This window comes from Anguilla rostrata, chromosome 17 (genome assembly GCF_018555375.3).
Source record: "Anguilla rostrata isolate EN2019 chromosome 17, ASM1855537v3, whole genome shotgun sequence".
Classification (NCBI taxonomy): Eukaryota; Metazoa; Chordata; class Actinopteri; order Anguilliformes; family Anguillidae; genus Anguilla; species Anguilla rostrata.
In genome coordinates this window covers 105,799-128,685 of record NC_057949.1, presented here as the reverse complement: position 1 = coordinate 128,685, position 22,887 = coordinate 105,799, and the positions used below count along the sequence as shown (strand labels likewise).

Below are 22,887 nucleotides of genomic sequence, written 5' to 3'. Positions count from 1 at the left end.
TGAGCCACTGCGCTGCAAAACGTTTAATAAATAAGTTCCATGCATCAGCCATTATGTTTCTTCAAATCGATTCATATCATTGTGGATGGCCACTAGATAAAAATTCCCATTCAGTTTGCAACATAGGATTTTGATTTCACGAACTAGTCGTTTCATTTACTACACATTATTGAAAAGTGATCGCTATATTCTGTAGTCGCCCCCACCGAGTCAGTTCACAGCAGGCAGCGGGCTGAGAGCTGATCGTTCCCGGCTATCACTCAGGGAAAGTCTCGCATTGAGCAGGAGGTGTGGGGAGCTAGCGAGACACAAGCCTGGTGTGGCAGCTGGATTTCTTTCAAACCCCCGCAACCTATACATCAAAATCAAGCTTAGAACCTGTAGTTTTTAGCTGTAGGCTACGTGTTAATTTTCTCCATTTAAAAAACCCAGTCGAAATATTGAAAAAAACCAGACATTTTACTTTGTATTTCAGTCAGTCTTCATCCGTTTAAGATGTAACATGAGCCGCGTTTCCACCAGAAGTACCCGGAACTTTTAGTCCCAAGAACTACTTTTCAAGGAACTAAAAGGTTCCTTCAGCCCATGGTTGTCTGCGTTTCCACCGCGGTCTAAAGTCCCACAAAGATTAGGCAAATTAGCCCACTGACGTATGAAAAAGCGACGTTGTCGTTAGTCCATCTGTCCTATGATTTCTTCTGTAACCCCATACTACCACTGAAATAGCCTACATTATTTTCTAATAACCGGGACAGCCCGGAGGGGTTTATTCCACTTATATACAACAATATACCAACAATGACTATATATGGTTACTTTTGTTTTTATCGATTTTTATAAATTTAATCACCTGGAATTGAAATATTCTTCTGCATCCGTTTGGGCATATTTTACCACTGTCAAGCAAAATTGTCATTGGTAGTTGAACTTGGACGGTTGTTATGCAACAAATAGGATATAACAGGCCAATAGTCAGATTGTAACTGTTTTATATATCCTCTCAAACACATTCATTATGTTTTTATGCGAACATTCACTTTCATGTCTTGACATCCGAGGCAACAGAATGCATTCACATTTCCAATATAACTGGCAACAACAGCAGAAAACATGCACACGTTGTAAACAATTTGCTGTTTGATTACTTTCTCATCGTCAATTCCATATAGGCTAATCGCAAAATGACAAGAATAGAACAAAAACTCGGACTTGCGTGAAAATTTAAATTAGCAGTGGTACAGCCACCGTTTGCTTTCCTTCGAAGTTACTGCTAGCCGAGCAGTGAAGTGTGCCCTCCAGATGCAAACCATGCACCATAAATTAGTCTTCCTGGTCTTTTTGTGGAATTGAAGAATGGCAGAGTAAAATTACGGCAATCTGAAAAAGCTAAAGAGATGATTACTAGAATTAACCTGTTATTTTACCCTGACAAAAAGTGCGGAAGGTGATTTCCAGTTTGCTTTTACTGTATCACCAATGTGAATTATGCAAAACTACCGCATACCTCACATAACTGTATCAAACGTTTTGAGTCAATCACAACAGGCTAACAAAGAAAATCCGGAAGAAAATATTCAGCAACCGAATTAATCCGTTTTAAACCAAATGTTTTGGTACGTAATATGCTGTCCCAGCACGAATGCTTTTTATTTAAAAAAAAATTTATAAAACGAATACTAAAGCAAGAAAAGAACAGAAGAGCACACGTTATAATTCCAAGATGTTGGCAGGCTATAACCAAAACTAGGCTACTGCGCCGCATAACATACAAGCTTGATTTGAAGTTATTATGAAAATAAATTGGTTTGCGGCTGCATATTTTTAAACACGGCGGCTGAAAATAAACACAAAAAAATGCTGCGAGTACTCGACCAATCAGAAATGTTCAGCGCTGCAAGCTCCACCCAAAAGGTTCCTGTACTTTCGGAAAGTACTACCCCCCGAGCAGGAACTTTTTGGGAGGTAAAATAAAGCCCCCGGAACTAAATTTAGACCCTAGTTCCTGCGGTGGAAACGCACTGAGTTCCTCAAAAGGTTCCTAGTTCCGGGGTAAAGTTCCTGCGGTGGAAACGCGGCTCTACAAGTTTGATTTGAAGTTATAGCCGCGTTTCCACCGCAGGAACTTTACCCCGGAACTAGGAACCTTTTGAGGAACTCAGTGCGTTTCCACCGCAGGAACTAGGGTCTAAATTTAGTTCCTGGGGCTTTATTTTACCCCCCAAAAAGTTCCTGCTCGGGGGGTAGTACTTTCCGAAAGTACAGGAACCTTTTGGGTGGAGCTTGCAGCGCTGAACATTTCTGATTGGTCGAGTACTCGGAATCTGATTTCAGATCAGTTCATAAAACTTAATTTGGTTAAAACTAAAAAGAGAGAGAGACATGAAAAGTACAGCATGAGGATGTGGAAATATATTTCATAATTAATTGTATGCCATTGCATTGCCAATGAATATTAAGTTAGAAAATACAACATTTGCCTGATTTAACGCGCCTTCCAGTATAAACCACGCCCACTTCCTGTCTTCTATCCGAATACAGATACAGATACAGATCATTTTGTTGGTTGAACAGATACAGATACATATACAGATAATGATAATGATAATGATGTCTCTGCACACCCCTAGCTTGAACCCCTAATAATCCTAACAAATACATTAGGGTTCCAGCAGCTTCGCTGCTTGGACCCCTAATAATAATCCTAACAGATACAATAGGGTTCCACCAGCTTCGCTGCTTGGACCCCTAATTATATCCAACTGTATTTGTTACAAGAAGAAAAACGACGAAGCATTTACCAAGCTTTTGTTTTGAAATACCACAACCGGAAGTCTCCAATTGTTGTCAGCAACAGCTTCACGGTGCTAGCCCCTGGTCGGGCGCTTAACGGTTGTGTGGGCTTCTCACTGAATTTACCTGGACTATTTTTCATTGAAACCATTTGGAGAACAATGAATTAAACTGGATGGGTAAATGTTGATATATATTCACATTATATAATTAACGGGATGAAGTGGACAGGCTATTTCGTGAAGTTTGTAAGATGGTAGCTAGCTAATAATTGTACAGTACGGATTTTTTGCACAATCTTGTCTGCTTCCAATGGTGAAAAAATGATGCTCTAACGTGATTTATTCAAATCAGCCAGCTAGCTAGATAGCTCTGGAAGTAAGATTATTTTGGCTATAGATCCATTCAAAATGTATGGTAAGCGAATTAATTGTTTAAGTGACATGTATCTGGAAGACTATTCCAAAGAAACTGCTCACGTTAGCTAGCCAGCTAGTCTTGCTATATATTAGTTAGACTAAGTTACAGAAAAGCTAGCAGTTCACCTAGTTCTTGTAAACTTAGTTGTGTTCAGCGAATTGTGTGTTGCAGATATCTAACTCTAAGAGGCTGGTAATAGCATTATTTGTTTTGCGAGTAAATTGAGACTGTCGAAGGAATTGACCAACACTAGCTATATAGCTCTATCTCGAACCGTAGCTGGGCATATCGCTGAACATTGAAACTAGCTAACGTTAAAGGGATTTTTCACTTTGGTATAACAAGTAATTTTGTGGAGTGTAATGGGTCGATAAAAGAGAGTGCTAGCGTTAAATGGTCCCAGGTTTATTTAGTTTATTTTATTTTTTAAATGTTTTTTTTTATCGGAGTTGTATTATTTTATGAGTTTTATTGTCTACTAGAAAAGTAAGATCCGGAAAAAAGTTATTTTACCTAAGCGATGTACCCTTGAGCTCGATTCATTACATAATCACAAGGGCGCACGTATTAAAAAAACCTAACTACTGGTGTGTTCGGCCGGTCCTCGTCAACTCGTGAAGTCGGAGTTTAACTCCGGGAGGTGGCATTTGAACTCGGCACAAAATCTATGATACCCAGAGTTTACCAGTTGTGACGTTTAACTCACTTCACCCCGCTGTTAACAGTTGTTGGACAGTAGCAACAATGTACCAGGTTGTAAATGTATCCCTATAACTTTTTTTTATTCAGCCTATCTGTCATAATTTGTTTAAGCAAAGTTGTCCAGTTTTGTAAGGACATGAGATTTATTCAGTTTTTGTGTGGTTTATGTACTTTTTGTATGTTGCTAATGTCACTGTAGAGTTCATGCCTGTGGCAGATCCTTTTAGCATTTAATAGTGTGACCGTATTCAGTTGAGGCCAAAAGTTTACATACACCTTGGCTGAAGAAAATACAAATTTTCAGCCAAAATACAATTGTAGATATCTTGAATTTGAGTTATTACTTGTCACAAGTCCTTTTAAGATATCTACAAAGAAGTTATGCATTTCTTGAAAGGAGGCCAAGCTTATTATGGAGATATCTTCAATTATCATTCTGACTAGTCGGAATACAGTTATAGATATTTTTAGTTATCGTTCTCACTAGTCAAAATGCAGTAGTAGATATCAAACATGTTATCATTGTTGTAAGACGGTCCTAATTCTTACTAACGCAGCGACTGCCATGTCAGATCAACCTGGACCAGTAAGCATAAAGACTTTTATCCATTGCGAAGGCTTGCATCAGAGTCACGTCAGGCACAGCAGATTTGACTAGGAATAATTCAAATTCAGATATCTGAAAATATCAATTTGACTAGTCAAAACGGAATTACAGATATCTCTAATTATCGTTCTTCTCAGTTTATGATTGCATATATCTTGAATTATCATTCTGATTAGTCACGTTGTAGGCTAAATGTGACTGGTCAAAATGTATTTGTAGTATCTAAAATGTAATTATGGTTAGTCAAGCGAAGCTATTAAATGTTAAAAGGGCCTGCCATACATGCGTGGCTTCCATTATGTATGTCTTGCAGTGTGAGATCTCAGTGGTCCAGCTTCATGTATGTCTTCCAGTGATTGATCTCAGTGGTCCAGCTTCATGTAGCTATGTCTTCCATTGAGTGATCTCAGTGGTCCAGCTTCATGCATGCCTTCAGTGGGCGATCTGATTGGTCCAGTTTCATGTATGTCTTACATTACATTACATTACAGGCATTTGGCAGACGCTCTTATCCAGAGCGACGTACAACAAAGTGTATAACCATAACCAGGAACAAGTATGACGAAACCCCTAGAGAGAAGTACCGGTCCAAGTACAGGGAACAACCGCATAGTTCAACTTGGACCCTGATGGTTAAACTGATTAACACTAACAACGAGAACGGCAACAACGCAATCTATGGAAAAATAAAAATAAATAAAAATACAAGTAGTCGTTAAGACAGGCGCATCAACTAAGTAACCTATGAAACAGCTGCCTAGTTACAACCCTAAGTTTAGTCATTTACAGGGGGGAAGGGAGGGATGGAGAGAGGTGCAGCCTGAAGAGGTGGGTCTTCAGTCGTCGTTTTAAATTGTTCACACTCTCAGCTGTTCTGACCTCCACAGGGAGTTCATTCCACCATCGTGGGATCAGAACAGACAGGAGACGTGTTCTGGAAGTGCAGGTGCGAAGAGGGGGAGGTGCTAGGGGTAGGCAGTCTTGCAGTGGTAGGCAAGGTCGCAAAAATGAATGGGAGTGAACTGGGAGCCGGACGACTGGGAGAAACGGCACTGCTGTTAACAGTCAACAGGGACAGCTGATGTTGTTAGTAGTCACATGATGCAAACACAATTGGTTAACTCCTCAGAATGACTTCTTATACCCAAGTGAAACATCCCTTTAAGCCCCTTTATCTATTGCATATTTTAGCACAAAAAGGAATGTAAACTAATGTTACTTGTTAATGGGTGCACAATTTAAAGTTACAAATTTTGATTTGTGAGGGGTTTGTCCTGCTCGCTGCTTCCTTCCTTCCTGTCTGTGGGTGAAATTACACAAAAAATTATTACACAAAAAAGTTCCTCAAATATTTGTTTATACTGAGTCTTTTCTGAAAATATTGACAGATCCCAGTATGCAACTAAAATATACATTGGGGTGACACTAATTGGTTTTGGAACAGAAATAAAGGCTTTTTAATTAAAATGACTACAACCTCTAGGTTGAAAAAGAAAATGCATCACCCATTCAGGTGAATTCAACTGGGACTATGCAGGGCTCTACAGTGTTCCCATTTTAGGTGCATTTGCTCTGGAAAATTGATGTGTACTGACTGGAAAAATAATTTAGGAGCCAATCCTCAAATTAGAATGCATTTGTGTGCTAATGTTTTCCACTTGGGCGCACATGTGGCCCTATAACTAGGCTATAACTGCCTATCATAGCCACAACTGTTTCATCATTTTGCATTAAGAATGTTTGTTTCACTTAGAATAGTTTGTAGTTTCGTTATCTGATACAACCCCTCTCCGCATAAAACAAGCTGCAGCTCAAATACCCCACTTTGTGTTTAATACAGTTTCAAAACATAAGCAAATTCAGAAATGTTACTTTTGAGATGGTCATATTTACAATAAAAATAATGTCATTGTTAGTACCCATATAATTTAGCCGATCTTATGATTATAACAGTACCAAGAAGCTGTCGATATGTATGATTTAAATCAGAATCAGAATCAGAATCAGGTTTTATTGCCAAGTAGGTTTACACATACGAGGAATTTGTTTTTGTCAGGTGGTGCATAACAGTGAACATAAAATAAGATAAATAAAATAAAATAAACATGTTAAATGGTAAATGGACTGCATTTATATAGCGCTTTTATCCAAAGCGCTTTACAATTGATGCCTCTCATTCGCCAGAGCAGTTAGGGGTTAGGTGTCTTGCTCAAGGACATTTCGACATGCCCAGGGCGGGGTTTGAACCAGCAACCCTCCGACTGCCAGACAATCGGTCTTACCTCCTGAGCTATGTCGCCCATAAACATAACATAAACATAGTGCAAACGGTAAACAGTAAACAATAAACAATAGTGCAAGGGGATAAAGTGTTATAACTACAGGTGCTGTCTGTTTGGTGTCCGTGGGGGTCAGGATAACAGACAGTGTCAGTGGGGGTCCCGGGCCTTGTTGATGAGGCCAGCTGCAGTCGGGAAAAAACTGTTCTTGTCGTGAGGTTTTGGTCCTGATGGACCGCAGCCTCCTGTCGGAGGGGAGTGTTTGAAAGAGTTTGTGTCCAGGGTGGGAGGGGTCGGCCACAATCTTTTCTGCCCACCTCAGGGCCCTGGAGGTGTGCAGGTCCTGGAGGGATGGCAGTTTGCTGCCAGTCACCCTCTCAGCAGCGCAAATGATACGCTGCAGTCTGCCCTTGTCCTTGGCAGTGGCAGCAGCGTACCAGATGGTGATGGAGGAGGTGAGGATGGACTCAATGATGGCAGTGTAGAAGTGCACCATCATTGTCATTGGCAGGTTGGGGCGACGTAGCTCAGGAGGTAAGACCAATTGTTTGGCAGTCGGAGGGTTGCTGGTTCAAACCCCGCCCTGGGCGTGTCGAAGTGTCCTTGAGCAAGACACCTAACCCCTAACTGCTCTGGCGAATGAGAGGCATCAATTGTAAAGCGCTTTGGATAAAAGCGCTATATAAATGCAGTCCATTTACCAGGTTGAACTTCTTCAGCTGCCGCAGGAAGTACATCCTGTGCTGAACCTTCTTGGTGAGGGAGCTGATGTTCAGCTCCCACTTGAGGTCCGGGGTGATGATGGTGCCCAGGAAGCGGAAGGACTCCACAGTGTCGACTGGGGAGTCACACAGGGTGGGGCTGCATTCCTTCTGAAGTCCACAACCATCTCCACTGTCTTTAGGGCATTGAGCTCCAGGTTGTTTTGGCTGCACCAGGACACCAGATGTTCAATCTCTCTCGTGTAGGCAAACTCATCCCCACCAGATATGAGTCCAATGAGAGTGGTGTCGTCTGCAAACTTCAGGAGCTTGACTGACTGATGACTGGAGGTGCAGCTGTTTGCATACAGGGAGAAGAGTAGAGGGGAAAGGACGTAGCCTTGAGGGGAGCCGGTGCTGATGATCTGGGAGTCAGAGACATTTTTCCCCAGCTTCACGTGCTGCTTCCTGTCAGACAGGAAGTCGGTGATCCACCTGCAGGTGCAGTCAGGCACGTGCAGCTGGGAGAGCTTGTCCTGTAGTAGAGCCGGGATGATGGTATTGAAGGCGGAGCTGAAGTCCACAAACAGGTTCCTGGCGTAGGTTCCTGCAGTGTTCAGGTGCTGGAGGATGAAGTGGAGGGCCATGTTTACAGCATCGTCCACAGACCTGTTGGCTCTGTATGCAAACTGCAGGGGGTCCAGTAGTGGGTCCGTGATGGTTTTATGGTGAGACAGGACAAGGCGCTCAAAAGACTTCATTACCACAGAGGTCAGGGCGACGGGTCTGTAGTCATTGAGTCCTGTGGTCCTTGTTTTTTTGGGGACGGGGATAATGGTAGAGGTCTTGAAGCAGGCTGGTACGTGGCATGTCTCCAGTGAGGTGTTAAAAATGTCTGTGAACACCGGAGACAGCTGATTGGCACAGTGCTTCATGGTGGAGGGAGAGACAGAGTCTGGTCCAGCTGCTTTGCGGGGGTTCTGTCTCTTGAATAGTCTATAGCCGCGTTTCCACCGCAGGAAGTTTACCCTGGAACTAGGAACCTTTTGAGGAACTCAGTGCATTTCCACCGCAGGAACTTAGTTCCGGGGGCTTTATTTTACCCCCCAAAAAGTTCCTGCTCGGGGGGTAGTACTTTCCGAAGGTACAGGAACCTTTTGGGTGGTGCTTGCAGCGCTGAACATTTCTGATTAGTCGAGTACTCGCAGCATTTTTTTGTGTTTATTTTCAAGCGCCATGTTTAAAAATATGCAGCCGCAAACCAATTTATTTTCATAATAACTTCAAATCAAACTTGTATGTTATGCGGCGCAGTAGCCTAGTTTTGGTTATAGCCTGCCAACGTCTTGGAATTATAACGTGTGCTCTTCTGTTCTTTTCTTGCTTTAGTATTCGTTTTATAAATTTTTTTTATAAAAAGCATTCGTGCTGGGACAGCATATTACGTACCAAAACATTCAAACGGATTAATTCGGTTGCTGAATATTTTCTTCCGGATTTTCTTTGTTAGCCCGTTGTAATAGACTCAAAACGTTTGATACAGTTATGTGAGGTATGCGGTAGTTCTGTGTAATTTACATTGGTGATACAGTAAAAGCAAACTGGAAATCACCTTCCGCACATTTTGTCAGGGTAAAATAACAGGTTAATTCTAGTAATCGTCCCGCTAGCTTTTTCAGACTGCCGTAATTTTACTCTGCCATTCTTCAATTCCACAAAAAGACCAGGAAGACTATGGACTAGGTGCATGGTTCGCATCTGGAGGGCACACTTCGCTGCTCGGCTAGCAGTAACTTCGAAGGAAAGCAAACGGTGGCTGTACCACTACTAATTTAAATTTTCACGCAAGTCCGAGTTTTCGTTCTATTCTTGTCATTTTGCGATTTGCGATATGGAATTGACGATGAGAAAGTAATCAAACAGCAAATTGTTTACAACGTGTGCATGTTTTCTGCTGTTGTTGCCAGTTATAAGCCGCGTTTCCACCAAAATTACCCGGAACTTTCAGTCCCAGGAACTACTTTACCAGGAACTAAAAGTTTCCTTCAGCCAATGGTTGTCTGCGTTTCCACCGGGGTCTAAAGTACCGCGAAGATTAGGCAAATTAGCCCACTGACGTATGAAAAAGCAACGTTGTCGTCGGTCCATCTGTCATATGATTTCTTCCGTAACCCCATACTACCACCGAAGTAGCCTACATTATTTTCTAATAACCGGGACAGCCCGGAGGGGTTTATTCCACTTATACAACGGGTTACCAACAATGACTATATATGGTTACTTTTGTATTTATTTATTTTCATATATCCTCTCAAACACATTCATTATGTTTGTTTGCGAACATTCGCTTTCATGTCTTGACATCCGAAGCGACAGAATGCATTCACATTTATATGTAGGCCTATAACTGGCAACAACAGCAGAAAACATGCACACGTTGTAAACAATTTGCTGTTTGATTACTTTCTCATCGTCAATTCCATATAGGCTAATGGCAAAATGACAAGAATAGAACGAAAACTCGGACTTGCGTGAAAATGTAAATTTAGTAGTGGTACAGCCACCGTTTGCTTTCCTTCGAAGTTACTGCTAGCCGAGCAGCGAAGTGTGCCCTCCAGATGCGAACCATGCACCATAAATTAGTCCATAGTCTTCCTGGTCTTTTCGTGGAATTGAAAAATGGCAGTAAAATTACGGCAGTCTGAAAAAGCTAAAGGGAAGATTACTAGAATTAACCTGTTATTTTACCCGGATAAAAAGTGCGGATGGTGATTTCCAGTTTGCTTGTACTGTTGGTAACCCGTTGTATATAAGTGGAATAAACCCCTCCGGGCTGTCCCGGTTATTAGAAAATAATGTAGGCTACTTCGGTGGTAGTATGGGGTTACAGAAGAAATCATATGACAGATGGACCGACGAAAACGTCAGTGGGCTAATTTGCCTAATCTTCGCGGTACTTTAGACCCCGGTGGAAACGCAGACAACCATTGGCTGAAGGAACCTTTTAGTTCCTGGTAAAGTAGTTCCTGAAAGTTCCGGGTAATTTTGGTGGAAACGCGGCTATTGTGATAGGGGAGGGGGAGGGGGCCTCTGAGGTGGGTGATTGTGGAGAGGCCCAGGCCCCTGCTGAGATGGGGGAGGAGGAGCTGGTGGTCTGGAGCTGGTGAATGGGGTCATGGGGGATGGTGTCAGGACTGTCCCATTGTCTTTCAAATCGACAGTAGAACTCATTCACGTCGTTGGCCTGGTGCAAGTCATTAGTGGAGTGGGGGGCTTTCCGTTTGTAGTTGGTGATCTGTCTGAGGCCCTTCCAGACAGAGGCTGAGTTGTTTTCTGAGAACTACTGTCAGAGTTTCTCAGAGTACAGTTGTTTAGCATCTCTCACCGCCTTGCTAAACCTGTATTTAGACTCTTTAAACCGGTCCTTGTCCCCACTCCTAAATGCTTCCTCCTTTGCCAGCCTTAGCTCTCTGAGTTTAGCTGTAAACCAGGGTTTGTCGTTGTTGTAACTAACCCTGGTGCGTGATGGTACACAGCTGTCCTCACAGAAGCTGATGTATGATGTCACAGCCTCTGTGTACTCATCCAGACTGTTGGTAGCATCCTGAAAACATCCCTGTCAGTACAGTGCAAGCCCGCGCGAAGACCCTCCATAGCTTCACTGGTCCTCTTCTTAGATGTCCTCACAACAGGTTTGCAGATTTTTAATTTCTGCCTGTATGCAGGAATCAGGTGGACTATGACGTGGTCAGAGTGTCCCAGTGCAGCGCGGGGGATGGTGTGATAGGCACGGTTGATTGTAGTGTAACAGTGATCTAAAGTGTTCTCCTCTCTGGTCAGACATTTAATCAGCTGGAGGTATTTAGGCAGTTCGTGGCTGAGATTCCCTTTGTTAAAGTCGCCGAGACAATAACGAAAGAGTCCAGGTTTGTCTGCTCCACACACAGTATCTGGTCGGCGAGCATACGCTGTGCCTCCTGTACGAGGGCTTGCGGTGGAATGTAAACACCGACCAGAATGAATGAAGCGAACTCGCGGGGGGAGTAGAAGGGTTTACAGTTAATGAAAAAAGTTTCCAGAACAGGAGAACAGTGCTGCATAATCACTGTAACATCTTTACACCAGCCACTGTTAGTATAAAAACAAATACCTCCACCTTTCATTTTGCCGGAGCGCTCTGTGTCGCGATCTGCTCTGAATAGCTGAAAGCCTGCCAGCTGCAGCGCAGAGTCCGGTATCGATCCACACAGCCAAGTTTCCGTGAAGCACAAAACGGAAGATGAAGAAAAGTCTCTGTTTTTCTCCACCAGTAGCTGAAGTTCGTCCAGTTTATTGCACAGTGATCGCACGTTAGAGAGAAATATTCCTGGTAACGGAGTGCGTAGACCATGTCTGCGGAGACGCACGAGCGCACCTCTCCTCCGGCATTTCACTGCATGAACAAGGGTGAGCATACCTTTGACCAAAATGACCAGAAATTCCGCAGATGGGATGAGAAAGTTGGGAAATAAATCCACAGGAGTTGTTTCCCTGATATTCATGAACTATTTCTCTGGTGAAAGAGTTCCGGATGCTATCGCAAAACACTGAATTTACAAACAAAACAAGGCAAAACAATGCACACTAACACACCGAGGCAGCCATCCGCCGCACCATCTTGAAGAACTTGGGGTCTTAAAAGGGCACCAGAGAGCCCAAATCAGACACTTTGATTGAATATTTCACAGAAAGAATTTGTCACACAAATGCGTCAAATTTCTTCCTTATTTTGATTTCAAATTCGCATAGAATTTCCGTATGGCACCTGCCTGTTGCCTAAATGAGTTTTGGACAGCAGTGGCTGTGCTTGTATCTGTGCTCTTGTTAGGCTGTGTTTGTCTATGTGCTCTTGTGAGGCTGTGTTTGTCTCTGCTCTTGTGTAGCTGTGTTTGTCTCTGCTTTTGTGAGGCTGTGTTTGTCTCTGCTCTTGTGTAGCTGTGTTTGTCTCTGTGCTCTTGTCAGGCTGTGTTTGTCTTTATGCTGTTGTGAGGCTGTGTTTGTCTCTGCTCTTGTGTAGCTGTGTTTGTCTCTGTGCTCTTGTCAGGCTGTGTTTGTCTTTATGCTGTTGTGAGGCTGTGTTTGTCTCTGTGCTCTTGTGAGGCTGTGTTTGTCTCTGTTCTTGTGTAGCTGTGTTTGTCTCTGTGCTCTTGTCAGGCTGTGTTTGTCTTTATGCTGTTGTGAGTCTGTGTTTGTCTCTGTGCTCTTGTGAGGCTGTGTTTGTCTCTGTTCTTGTGAGGCTCTGTTTGTCCCTGTGCTCTTGTGAGGCTGTGTTTGTCTCTGTGCTCCTGTGAGGCTGTGTTTGTCACTGTTCTTGTGAGGTTGTGTTTGTCTGTGTGCTCTTGTGTAGCTGCAAAGGAAAGTGCCAGATTGAACTGAAAGTAAATGTCTATAGGCAGCTCAGAGTTTTCTACTCTTTCTGTATGCCACTAGGGCAAATTGCAGCAACCTAAGAGGAGGCAGAAGAGCAGGTCAACACAAGGCATATTATGTACTTTTTTGTACGTCGCTTTGGATAAAAGCGTCTGCCAAATGAATGTAATGTAATATTTTAAGATGAAATTGCATTCTGTATGTCATTAAGGTGTAAGACTCCAGTGTAAATAGCCTGCATTTTTATTTCGGAAAGATGTATTTGCAATTAGAACTCATTTGACTCGCAGGGAGGATCTCGGGCCTGCTTGGCACATTGACAGAGAAGAGTGTTGTATGTATCTGTGTCCTAACAGACAATGGAAAGTTGTATCATACTGTCTATTTTGGTGTCATGACATGACTGTTTTTTTGTTTTGTTTTTGGCAGGGTGAGCGTGAAAAACATGCTTTCTACTCGTGTCTCAGACAGAAGGACAGACATGCTGTCTCGCAGCGGAAAAAGGTGAGCAATGACTGCTGTGTAGGAAGGGTGTAGGCAGGGTGGGGTCTAAATGATGGAAAGGTGGAGGCTGGATGTGGTTTAGGGGATGGAAGGGGTGAAAGCTGGGTGGGGTTGAGGGGATGGAAGGAGTGGAGGCTGGGTGGGGTTGAGGGAATAGAAGGGGTGGAAGCTGGGTGAGGTTGAGGGGATGGAAGGGGTGGAGGGTGGGTCGGGTGGAAGGAATGGAAGAGGAGGAGGCTGGGTGGGGTTGAGGGGATGGAAGGGGTGGAGGGTGGGTGGAGTTGATGGGATGGAAGGGGTGGAGGCTGGATGGGGTTGAGGGGATGGAAGGAGTGGAGGGTGGGTGGAGTTGATGGGATGGAAGGGGTGGAGGCTGGATGGGGTTGAGGGGATGGAAGGAGTGGAGGCTGGGTCGGGTGGACAGAATGGAAGGGGTGGTGGCTGGGTGAGGTTGAGGGGATGGAAGGGGTGGAGGCTGGGTGGGGTTGAGGGGATGGAAGGAGTGGAGGCGGGGTCGGCTGGACGGAATGGAAGGGATGAAGCCTGGGTGGGGTTGAGGGGATGGAAGGGGTGGAGGCTGGGTCGGGTGGACGGAAAGGAAGGGGTGGAGGCTGGGTCGGGTGGAAGGGGTGGAGGGTGGGTGGAGTTGAGTGATTTGAATCTGGGTGTGGTTGGTGGCTAGGTTCTTTACTAACCATATCTTAGTCATAACATGCATAAAATCAACTGCTCAAAATATTCTGTAACCGCATTTTAGAGTTACACATATTGTGCTGTATATTTTACCAGGTCTTTATTGGATGATAACTTCTTCAGCAAGCTGGCACAAGAGGCTGACAAAGAGGAAGAGGTTTGTTGAAATTGGGATGTTGTAACTGGGTTCAGACTGTTAAAACTGTGTTGGGGCCTACTTTGTTCTGGGCAATATACGTGGGTTTGTGCAGTTGTAAGTGAGGTTATGTTTTAACAGGATTTTGGCTTGGTTTACACTAAAGGTTTTTTTTAGCTTGGATTAGGCTGTTATAAAAGCACTGTGGCTGTTAAATGTAGATTTAGACTTTTATAACTCAGTCTGAGCTCTTATGTGGGTTATGACTGTTATATCGGTTTGAGCTGTTATAACTAAGCTTTAGGTTGTTTAAACATGGTTTTAGGCATTGTAAAGCCAAGCCAGGTTGACTTGAGCCATTAGGTTGTCATATTTGAGCAGGGGCTGTTAGAACAGGGATTTAAGCTATTATAACTGGGCTGGGGCTGCTATGTAGTGGAAGCCTGTTAGTAACACGAGAGTCGGGATCCATAAATTGCCATATTGTTAAAAGCGGGATCGTGTTATAGCAGGGTCATTAAAATCACTGTGTCCAATGTTTCAACTGCCACAGAAACGTCCTGTCCGTATTTGTTTGGATCATGCTTACACAAATTGCTGGAACAGCTCTGTGCCCAGTCACCCTCACCTGTTCTATTGTAAACTGGCCTCTTCTATTGAAGGCAGTCAAATAAGTTTCAGTTCTTTTTTACAACCTCAGAGGTGGACTCTGTTATGTCTAAATCATAAGCCAACTACATTCATTACATACTGTTTTAGCTGATCAATTGCATTCATTTTGTCTTTTACACTAAAGGTTTTTCTGTTTTCTCCCAGCTTTTGCTGGCATTCTCAAGAAAACAAAATTGGTAACAATCCAATATTTCACTGAATTGTGGGTAATCAATTTTTTAAATTCACTGTAATTGGTCGACAGTATAGCTAAGAAGGCTGACACTAGAAGTGAAACTAAAGCCGTCTTTACACAGAGCATTAACCCCGGAGAATAGGTGGAGCAGAGCCGGGGTCTGATTTCTGTGTAAAGATGTCAAGCCGGAGAAAAGGTGGATTAAAATAAGCAGGGTCTGACCCACCTCACCACATAGGAGAAAAGCCAGAGCTGACCCGATGTTTGTTCTGTGTAAAGTAGAGCCGGAGAATAGCCGGAGCAAGTGCCATGGTAACCATCTCGCGCGCCACTCAAGCGTTCCATAACAGCGCCTGGAAGTTGGGCTGTCAGCAGAAAACTGGCAAAACAGTCACTTGGCATTAATTCAAGTGATGGAGAACCATAACAAATTGGAGGTAGCTTGCTAATAAAATTGTTAATTTAATAGGCTTCGATGGCCAGCAGCGAGAGGGGCAACAACTGGGGGGACAGCGAGGTGAGGGAGCTGTTGATAATTAGAAACAAAAACGAAATAAAAAAGCAAATTGACAAGCCAGTGAGAGACTTAAATGTGTACCAAGCTATTGCTGATCGTCTCCATACCAAGGGCTTTCAAAAGAATAAAAACCAGGTAATTACGAAACATGAAGCTTTAAAGAAAACCCATTTAAAAGTCTGGGACCATTACATTGCATTACAGGCATTTGGCAGTGTATAACCATAACCAGGAACAAGTATGACGAAAACCCTAGAGAGAAGTACCGGTCCAAGTGCAGGGAACAACCGCATAGTTCAACTTGGACCATAAAGGTTAAACTGATTAACACTAACACAAACGAGAACAGCAACAACACAGTCTATGGAAAAATACAAGCAATAGTTAAGACAGGTGCATTAACTAAGTCACCTACGAAACCGCTACCTAGTTAAAACCCTAAGCTTACAGTCATTTAAGAGATTACAGGGAGGTAGGGAGGGATGGGGAGAGGTGCAGCCTGAAGAGATGAGTCTTCAGTCGTCGCTTGAAATGGGTCAGTGTCTCAGCTGTTCTGACCTCCACGGGGAGGTCATTCCACCATCGTGGGGCCAGAACAGACAGGAGACGTGTTCTGGAAGCGCAGGTGCAAAGAGAGGGAGGTGCCAGGCGTCCTGAGGTAGCAGAATGGAGGGATCTGGCTGGCATGTAGGGTTTGAATATCTTATGGAGGTATGCTGGGGCTGATCCCTTGACTGCCTGGTATGGTAGGACCAATGTTTTAAATTTGATGTGAGCTATAACAGGCAGCCAGTGGAGGGTAGTGAGCAGGAGAGTGATTTGGAAGTGTCTGGGGAGGTCTGGGGAGGTTGAAGACCACAAAAATACCAGCAGAATGGATAGAAAAATATTCCCACTATACAACCTGTGTGACGCCATCTGGGGGCACAGAGCCTGTTCAAGTCCAGTAAACAACATTGGAGGTCTAGCAGGATTTGGAAGCCTAACGCACGCCATTACCGACAATTCTGGGATGGAGGAAAATGATGACGACCACAATGAAGAGGAAGGCAATGATGAAGACAAGGATGAGGAGGACACACAGCTGTTAGGCTTACACCGAGTTCCCTCTGATGCCCAGTCAGCAGCGGGAGGTGAGATAAAAGCCTACAAGGACAAATGCTTTTAGCTTAGTAGACCTATATTTCATTCTCTATAAATTTAGGCTACCACAATGATAATGTATAATACTATCCCGACTATGCTGATCATAGGTTTCACTTCACTGTTATTTCCACACTGACAGGTAGATTTTCAAAGGAATGTGAGGTGAAATGCTTTGCGCTCTCCTCTTGGCACAACACTAAGCACATGTGCCCTTGGCTTGCGCCAGATGACCGAGGTAGACCAAGCGGTTATGTCAGTTCATTGGATGAGACTTTCAACACATTAACAAAACAAAACCTCATCACCACAGTATAGGGTAGTAGTCTTAAGTCTAGGCTGCAAAGCAGGCCTACTGCCCATTTGTACACGCACGTCAGAATCATTAGGCTATCGAGTTGGTCTTTGTGAAGTTCAATCGCAGTCTAGTGTTGCGCCCACTGGTTGGTTTAGTTGTTTTGAAACTAGATTCCCAAAATGTTGATTTTTATTCTTGAATTTTACTGTGTTTTTAGGGGATAGTCCACCAAGGAAAAGGGCATGAAAGCAGGCCACCACCAAGCAAACAGTCCGTCAAAATGATGAGCAGTGCACTGGCCGAACAGTTGAGGGAAGCTGATGAGAAATTTTTTGCCAGGGAGGAGGTGCTACTGCAGCAGCAAGGACAGTGGGAATCTGAGCAGGAGCAGCACAATCGGAATCTCATGCTCTCCATGAGCAGAGAGATGTGGTCACAGCAGCAAGAAACATTTAACCAGATCGGGAACATGTTTGCTCGGTTTTTCCACGCACCCCCCCCCCCCCCCTTTCTTGCTGTTGACATTTTGATGTAACAGAACACACTTAAAATGCATAAAAAATAGACATTGTTCTGTTTGTTTTGGTGCTTTAATATAACAAGAAAATGTAACTTGTAAACTTTAAACATGTTTGTTTGTTAATGTCAGCATGCAGTTTTAAAATAAATTCACAGACCATGGGAAAACAATTTGAATCTCTATTCAGGATGAATAATACATGCACACAAGCTTCTGCAAGGGCCGAACAACAATATATCATTCATATGGTACATTGCAATATGAAACAACACACTACCCCGCCCTGGGTGTGTCAAAGTGTTCCTGAGCAAGACACCTAACCCCTAATTGCTCCCAACAAGCTGATTGGTACCTTGCATGGCAGCCTTTCACCATTGGTGTCTGAGTGTGTGTGTTTATGGGTGAATGACAGGCATCAATTGTAAAGCACTTTGGATAAAAGCGCTATATAAATGCAATCCATTTACCATGTACCTTTACAAGCACCAGATTTGTTTCGCACAGGCTAGCTAAGCAAACAAAAATGTTTCAAGACCTATATAATATACATGTATGGGCTATTCCAACTGTTGAGATTGAAAGGACAAAGTCATTTGCGACTTGCAAAAGAGCGCAGGACAAGATTAAAAATTGCAATGATGATGTATTTTCCTGTTACGTCCTTGTCGGGGACGCATCAGGATGCATTAGCATTTACACTGCAAAAGATATGTGGTCAAATGCATCCCAGACCACCTCGCCAAGTGCTTTGAGTGATCAGATCACAATGCGTCTTGGTGGTCGTTTACACTTGTATTTAGTGCTGTCCACTTGTGATCCGATCGCCCAAGACGCATTTTAAAACTGAGTGTAAGCAGGGTCAGATTCTACCCCGGGTCTGCTACAGCCTTTTAACCCGGCTCGGCAGTGTAAAGACAGCTTAAACATCAGTAGAGACCGGGATTAAGAAGCCATGTGACTGCGATTTATCTGAATGGCCTTTTTCATATAAAGATGGTGATGCTCGAATTGAAGTCATAACATCTTTTTTCGTTTCACCTCAGTTGTCATCAGCATCAAATAAAATGATTAATATTTACTGATCTGGGCTTTAATCTCCGCCTCTGCAAAGGCAGACCCACACACGTTTTAATCTCACAGAGGTCACATCTGTGGATTAAGAGATTTAGAACCTTCAACTACAGGAGACATGTTGTGATCCTGTTATATCTCAATAAATGGGTTCCACTGTAATGGGATTTTGGTTATTATAACTGGGTTGGGGCTGTGGTAATGTGACTTGTTCCCCTGGTGCCAGGAACCTCTAAATTCACCATTCACCAGCTGTTAGTTGGGAGTGGTCATCTGAGTCTTGCATCTAGGTCTGGCGTTCTACATTTCATCTCTGGTCTTTTGGAATATCCTGCTGTCATTTGGTTTTTGAATTTCAGTCTTGGCACACCTTGGATTACTTCATGACCAAAATGCTGTGGTTTGGTTATTTTCTTTCATTCCCTTGTGTGTCTGTAACCTGGCCATGCCTGTAACCTTTGTTATTTTTATTAAGGTAGTTGAACCCCTGTTTTAGATTAGATATGAATATTTGTTGTAACTTAAAGTTTTAATTTTAATCTGGTTTTGAGTTGTACATTTTGGTAAAGGTTGATCCTACAGTTTGCTTTACCTATGAATGAGTTTGGTGATGTAACTGTGAATTGATATCTTTTATAATAATTACCAAATTAAATCAAATAAATATATTTTGCATGTTGGATAAGTAAGGGGTTTTAACTATTGATGCACTTGTGTTTGGTATGCAGAGACTGTATTTGGAAAATTAAACATTTTACTTAATCCTCACTTTGCTGACACTGGGTTTGGGTTGTTTTTTCTTGCAGGGGTCTGATGTTTCTGAGGCTGATCCTATGGCATTGCTAGAGAGTATGAAGGTGAGGGCACTTTGTTTCTTTGAAATGATTACACATTAATATTAAAGGTGACACCAAAAATAAGTCAAGTTAGAACACACCCTCAGTTATAGCTAAAACCTACAGTATTACTGTCACATGAAATCTAATGTAATTTATTCATATTTTCTAAAGTAGTGAATGCCGATAGTGTGTGATGATGGTATGAGTGTATGAAAGTCTTTTTCTTAAGTTTGATAATTATATTACTTGTCTACAACAATGAAAATCCACACATTTCATTCTGGGAAAACAAGGCAGTGGAGAAAATAATATAATGGATCACTATCTTGGGCAAAATTGAATGAAATAATGTAATTGTTAATGCGATGTAAAGTCTTTAATGTATCCAGGACAGCAGTGCAATCATGCCAGAAGACCCCACATAGGAACTAACCCAATACAAAATATAGCTGCAAGCAACAATGTGGGGGGCCAGTCACCAAGGGTGGACCACAGAGCAGGGAGAGCTTCGATGGGAGAGGGAGACTAATTTAGTCAGAAAAAAAGCGAGCATTGTTGGACTGTATGGCCTGTTCTCATCGTTATGTTATTTTATGTTAATTATGTCTCAATGAGTGCTTGTATATTATTGTGTAATGTAGTGGTTGAATGCACAATGCTTTGCTAAAGCAACCACTCAGACAGATATGTGGGGCTCTAACACTGTAATAAAATTCAAATGACACATTCCATATACCGTTGGAAAGTGTGTAGTGTCCTCTACATGATAAGAGTAATCAAATCAGAAAGAACTTAAAATGGTGTAAAATGCAAGGGGGATTTGCACATGGCCGTTGGAAATACTTACCCCTGCTTTCCGTTTACATGTCTATTTATCAAACGGATCGTTCAAGAAAATAAACCACTGAATTTTGAATGGGACATCTTGCCACAAAATTCTACAGAAATTCCTCTTGTTTATTTTGCTTCTCAGTGAGCAGCATTTTTGACCTGTATTGGCATATCTTTGGGCTATTGTTGGCTTTACCTAGTTGCTACTGTGTGACGATATTAATTTTTGATGGTGAAATATTTTTATGAACTCCCAGATGGACACTATTGTTCATTGTGTTGTGGTGGTGTAGTTGCAGAAGAGACTAGGGACATGGTGCTTGTTAAATGGATAACCTGTGGAACGATGGTGGTACTTAGAAAATGACGTATTTAGCATATAGTGTATTTTCTGCTAATAAAGCTAGAAAACAGAGTTTGTTTGTTCCACTCATCGATTGTTGCAAGAGCAATGATTGTTTGAGCTGAGCAATCTGGGCACAGAGGTGTGCAGGCCACTAGGGGGCTTGTGTGAAGGGGTTAACCAAAGAGCGCGCTACGAGTAGTCTTGTTCCAGATCAGTGGTGACACCAGCTCATTTGTGTGCATACTACTCAGGGAAAAGATGGGTGAAATTAAGAAACAATGCTAAATTTAGGCCCTGTGTTATGTCCCAGGTGCTGAAGCATCCAGTCCTGCCTCCAAGGACTGGCCGTTCGGCTCTCACTAAGCCTTGCTTTTATTAGCAGTACTGCTGCTACAGAAAGCTATTTTTGATGTTTCCCAAATGAGAATTGTAACCAACAGGGAAGTAACTGTGAACAAGGGAGTGCAGTGGTGGGCCGTCAGGGCCAGCAAGGCCTTCTCTGCTGGCCTAGAGATTGTCAGAATCAGAAAATTACATTTTTAGAATTTTATATATTTTCATTAATGCTATATGTATTTTACAAAGTTCGTTCCCATCAGTCTATTAACATCTTTCATTGCTACTCTCCCCCTCAGTTTCGCTGCTTCCAGTGCAGCTCATATAAATTTGAGCTTTTATCCAATCAGATTTTCCACCTGTGCTGTCTCTGGGTGAAAAAATCTACCCTGAGGCCTTCAGAATTTTGAGTGAATCCCCTCTGCTGTTGAAGCAAATAGAGACGATGTTGTTGATTGTCATATTCTTTAACCAATCATATTTCGAGTTTGCCATGTTGGGCGTATTCTTTGACACTTTGGCCTTCTAGCTGGCCTTCCACTTAGGTTGCCTAGCCGCCTACGTCAGCATTTTCGTGTGGTGTGGTCGAAGGGCCAGTTAGATGGTATGCGCTGACGTCACTTTCCCACCGGAATACGAACCCCTCAGTCGGACTGAGTGGCAAAACATGCTGCTGCAACATGGCTAGGGAAAACTGCGAAACCGGGAGTAAAACGAAAACGAAACGAAATTAAAGGCAGTTGGACTCCTTGCAACTTACCGGCGAACGGTGAGCTGAAAATTGGTGGGGCGCAAAACTTTCCTTTAAACTAATCATTGATCTCTACCTGTTTTCATTAATTTTCCTTTATTATCAAGCGTGCCAATGATCGGACTAATCAAGTGGCAAATAGCCTAACACTCAGCGTCTTCATACCGTGTTAGGGGGATTAAATTAAATTCAATTTATCCGTTAAAAATTTGTTTTAATCACCAAGTAGTCTACACTTAACAAACAAGATTCACCAGTCTGTTATCTACCGTGTGGATTAATTGTATTGATACTCAAGGAAAATCAGGGGAAGTTTCCACCACTGCTTAGTGATTAAAACTGATTTCTCTAAATCGCATTTATCATTTAACCTCCCTAACACAAAGCGAAGAAGCTGTGTGTCACTTTCCAATTGATTAGTCAGATCGTTTGCATGCTTGTTAATCACTGAAAATTAATTAAAACAGTTTCAGATCAGTCAGCAGCCATACCTCCATGCACTCTGCTCCTGCCAAATGGCTGAAGCTAAGCAGGTGTGGGCTTGGTTAGTACTTGGATGGGAGACCACCAGGGAATACTGAGTTGCTGCTGGAAGTGGTGTTCGTGGGCCAGCAGGGGGCAATCTTCCCTCTGGTACAAATAAAACCCCAATGCCCCAGTGCAGTGACGGGGACACTGTGCTGTAGGAGATGCCGTCTTTCGGATGAGACGTTAAACCGAGGTCCTGACTCTCTGTGGTCATTAAAGATCCCATGACACTTATCGCTAAGAGTCGGGGGTTCCCCGGGGTCCTGGCCAAAGCCCAGATCTGGCTCTCGCAAAAAAAACTTGCCACTAAAAAAAAAAAAAATCATCCCCAGATTTAATTGGCTAAATAAATGTTCTCTCCCTCTCCACCTTCGCTAATGTGTGGTGAGCGTTCTGGCGCAAAATGGCTGCCGTGCATCACCCAGGTGGGTGCTACACATTGGTAGTGGGTGAGGTGAGTTCCCCTTCACTGTAAAGCACTTTGAGCATCTGGAAAAGTGCTATATAAATGTAATTATTAATAATAATAATAATAATAATAATAATAATAATAATCATTATTAGTTTAAATGAAAGTTTTGCACACCACTTGTTTCTTGGTATGCAATGTTTATTTGTG

At 42.9% G+C, this 22,887-nt stretch overlaps 1 protein-coding gene across 11 annotated transcripts in view; it reads left to right on the top strand.

The window, feature by feature from the left end:
* The first annotated feature begins 2,621 nt into the window (after nt 1-2,621).
* LOC135243908 (fas-binding factor 1 homolog) overlaps nt 2,622-22,887 on the top strand; it is an 82,831-nt gene continuing 62,565 nt past the window's right edge. For 2 of the 11 annotated variants that reach the window (XM_064316041.1, XM_064316042.1), the window contains exons 1-4: nt 2,627-2,969; nt 13,338-13,412; nt 14,202-14,262; nt 19,444-19,494. In XM_064316041.1, coding sequence (XP_064172111.1) covers nt 13,354-13,412; nt 14,202-14,262; nt 19,444-19,494 — 171 coding nt within the window. In that variant the 5' untranslated portion in view covers nt 2,627-2,969; nt 13,338-13,353. Of the gene's footprint in view, nt 2,970-3,012; nt 3,208-11,408; nt 11,946-13,337; nt 13,413-14,201; nt 14,263-19,443; nt 19,495-22,887 lie in introns of those variants that run through there. The other 9 variants (XM_064316040.1, XM_064316035.1, XM_064316044.1 and 6 more) reach the window with 8 other exon arrangements.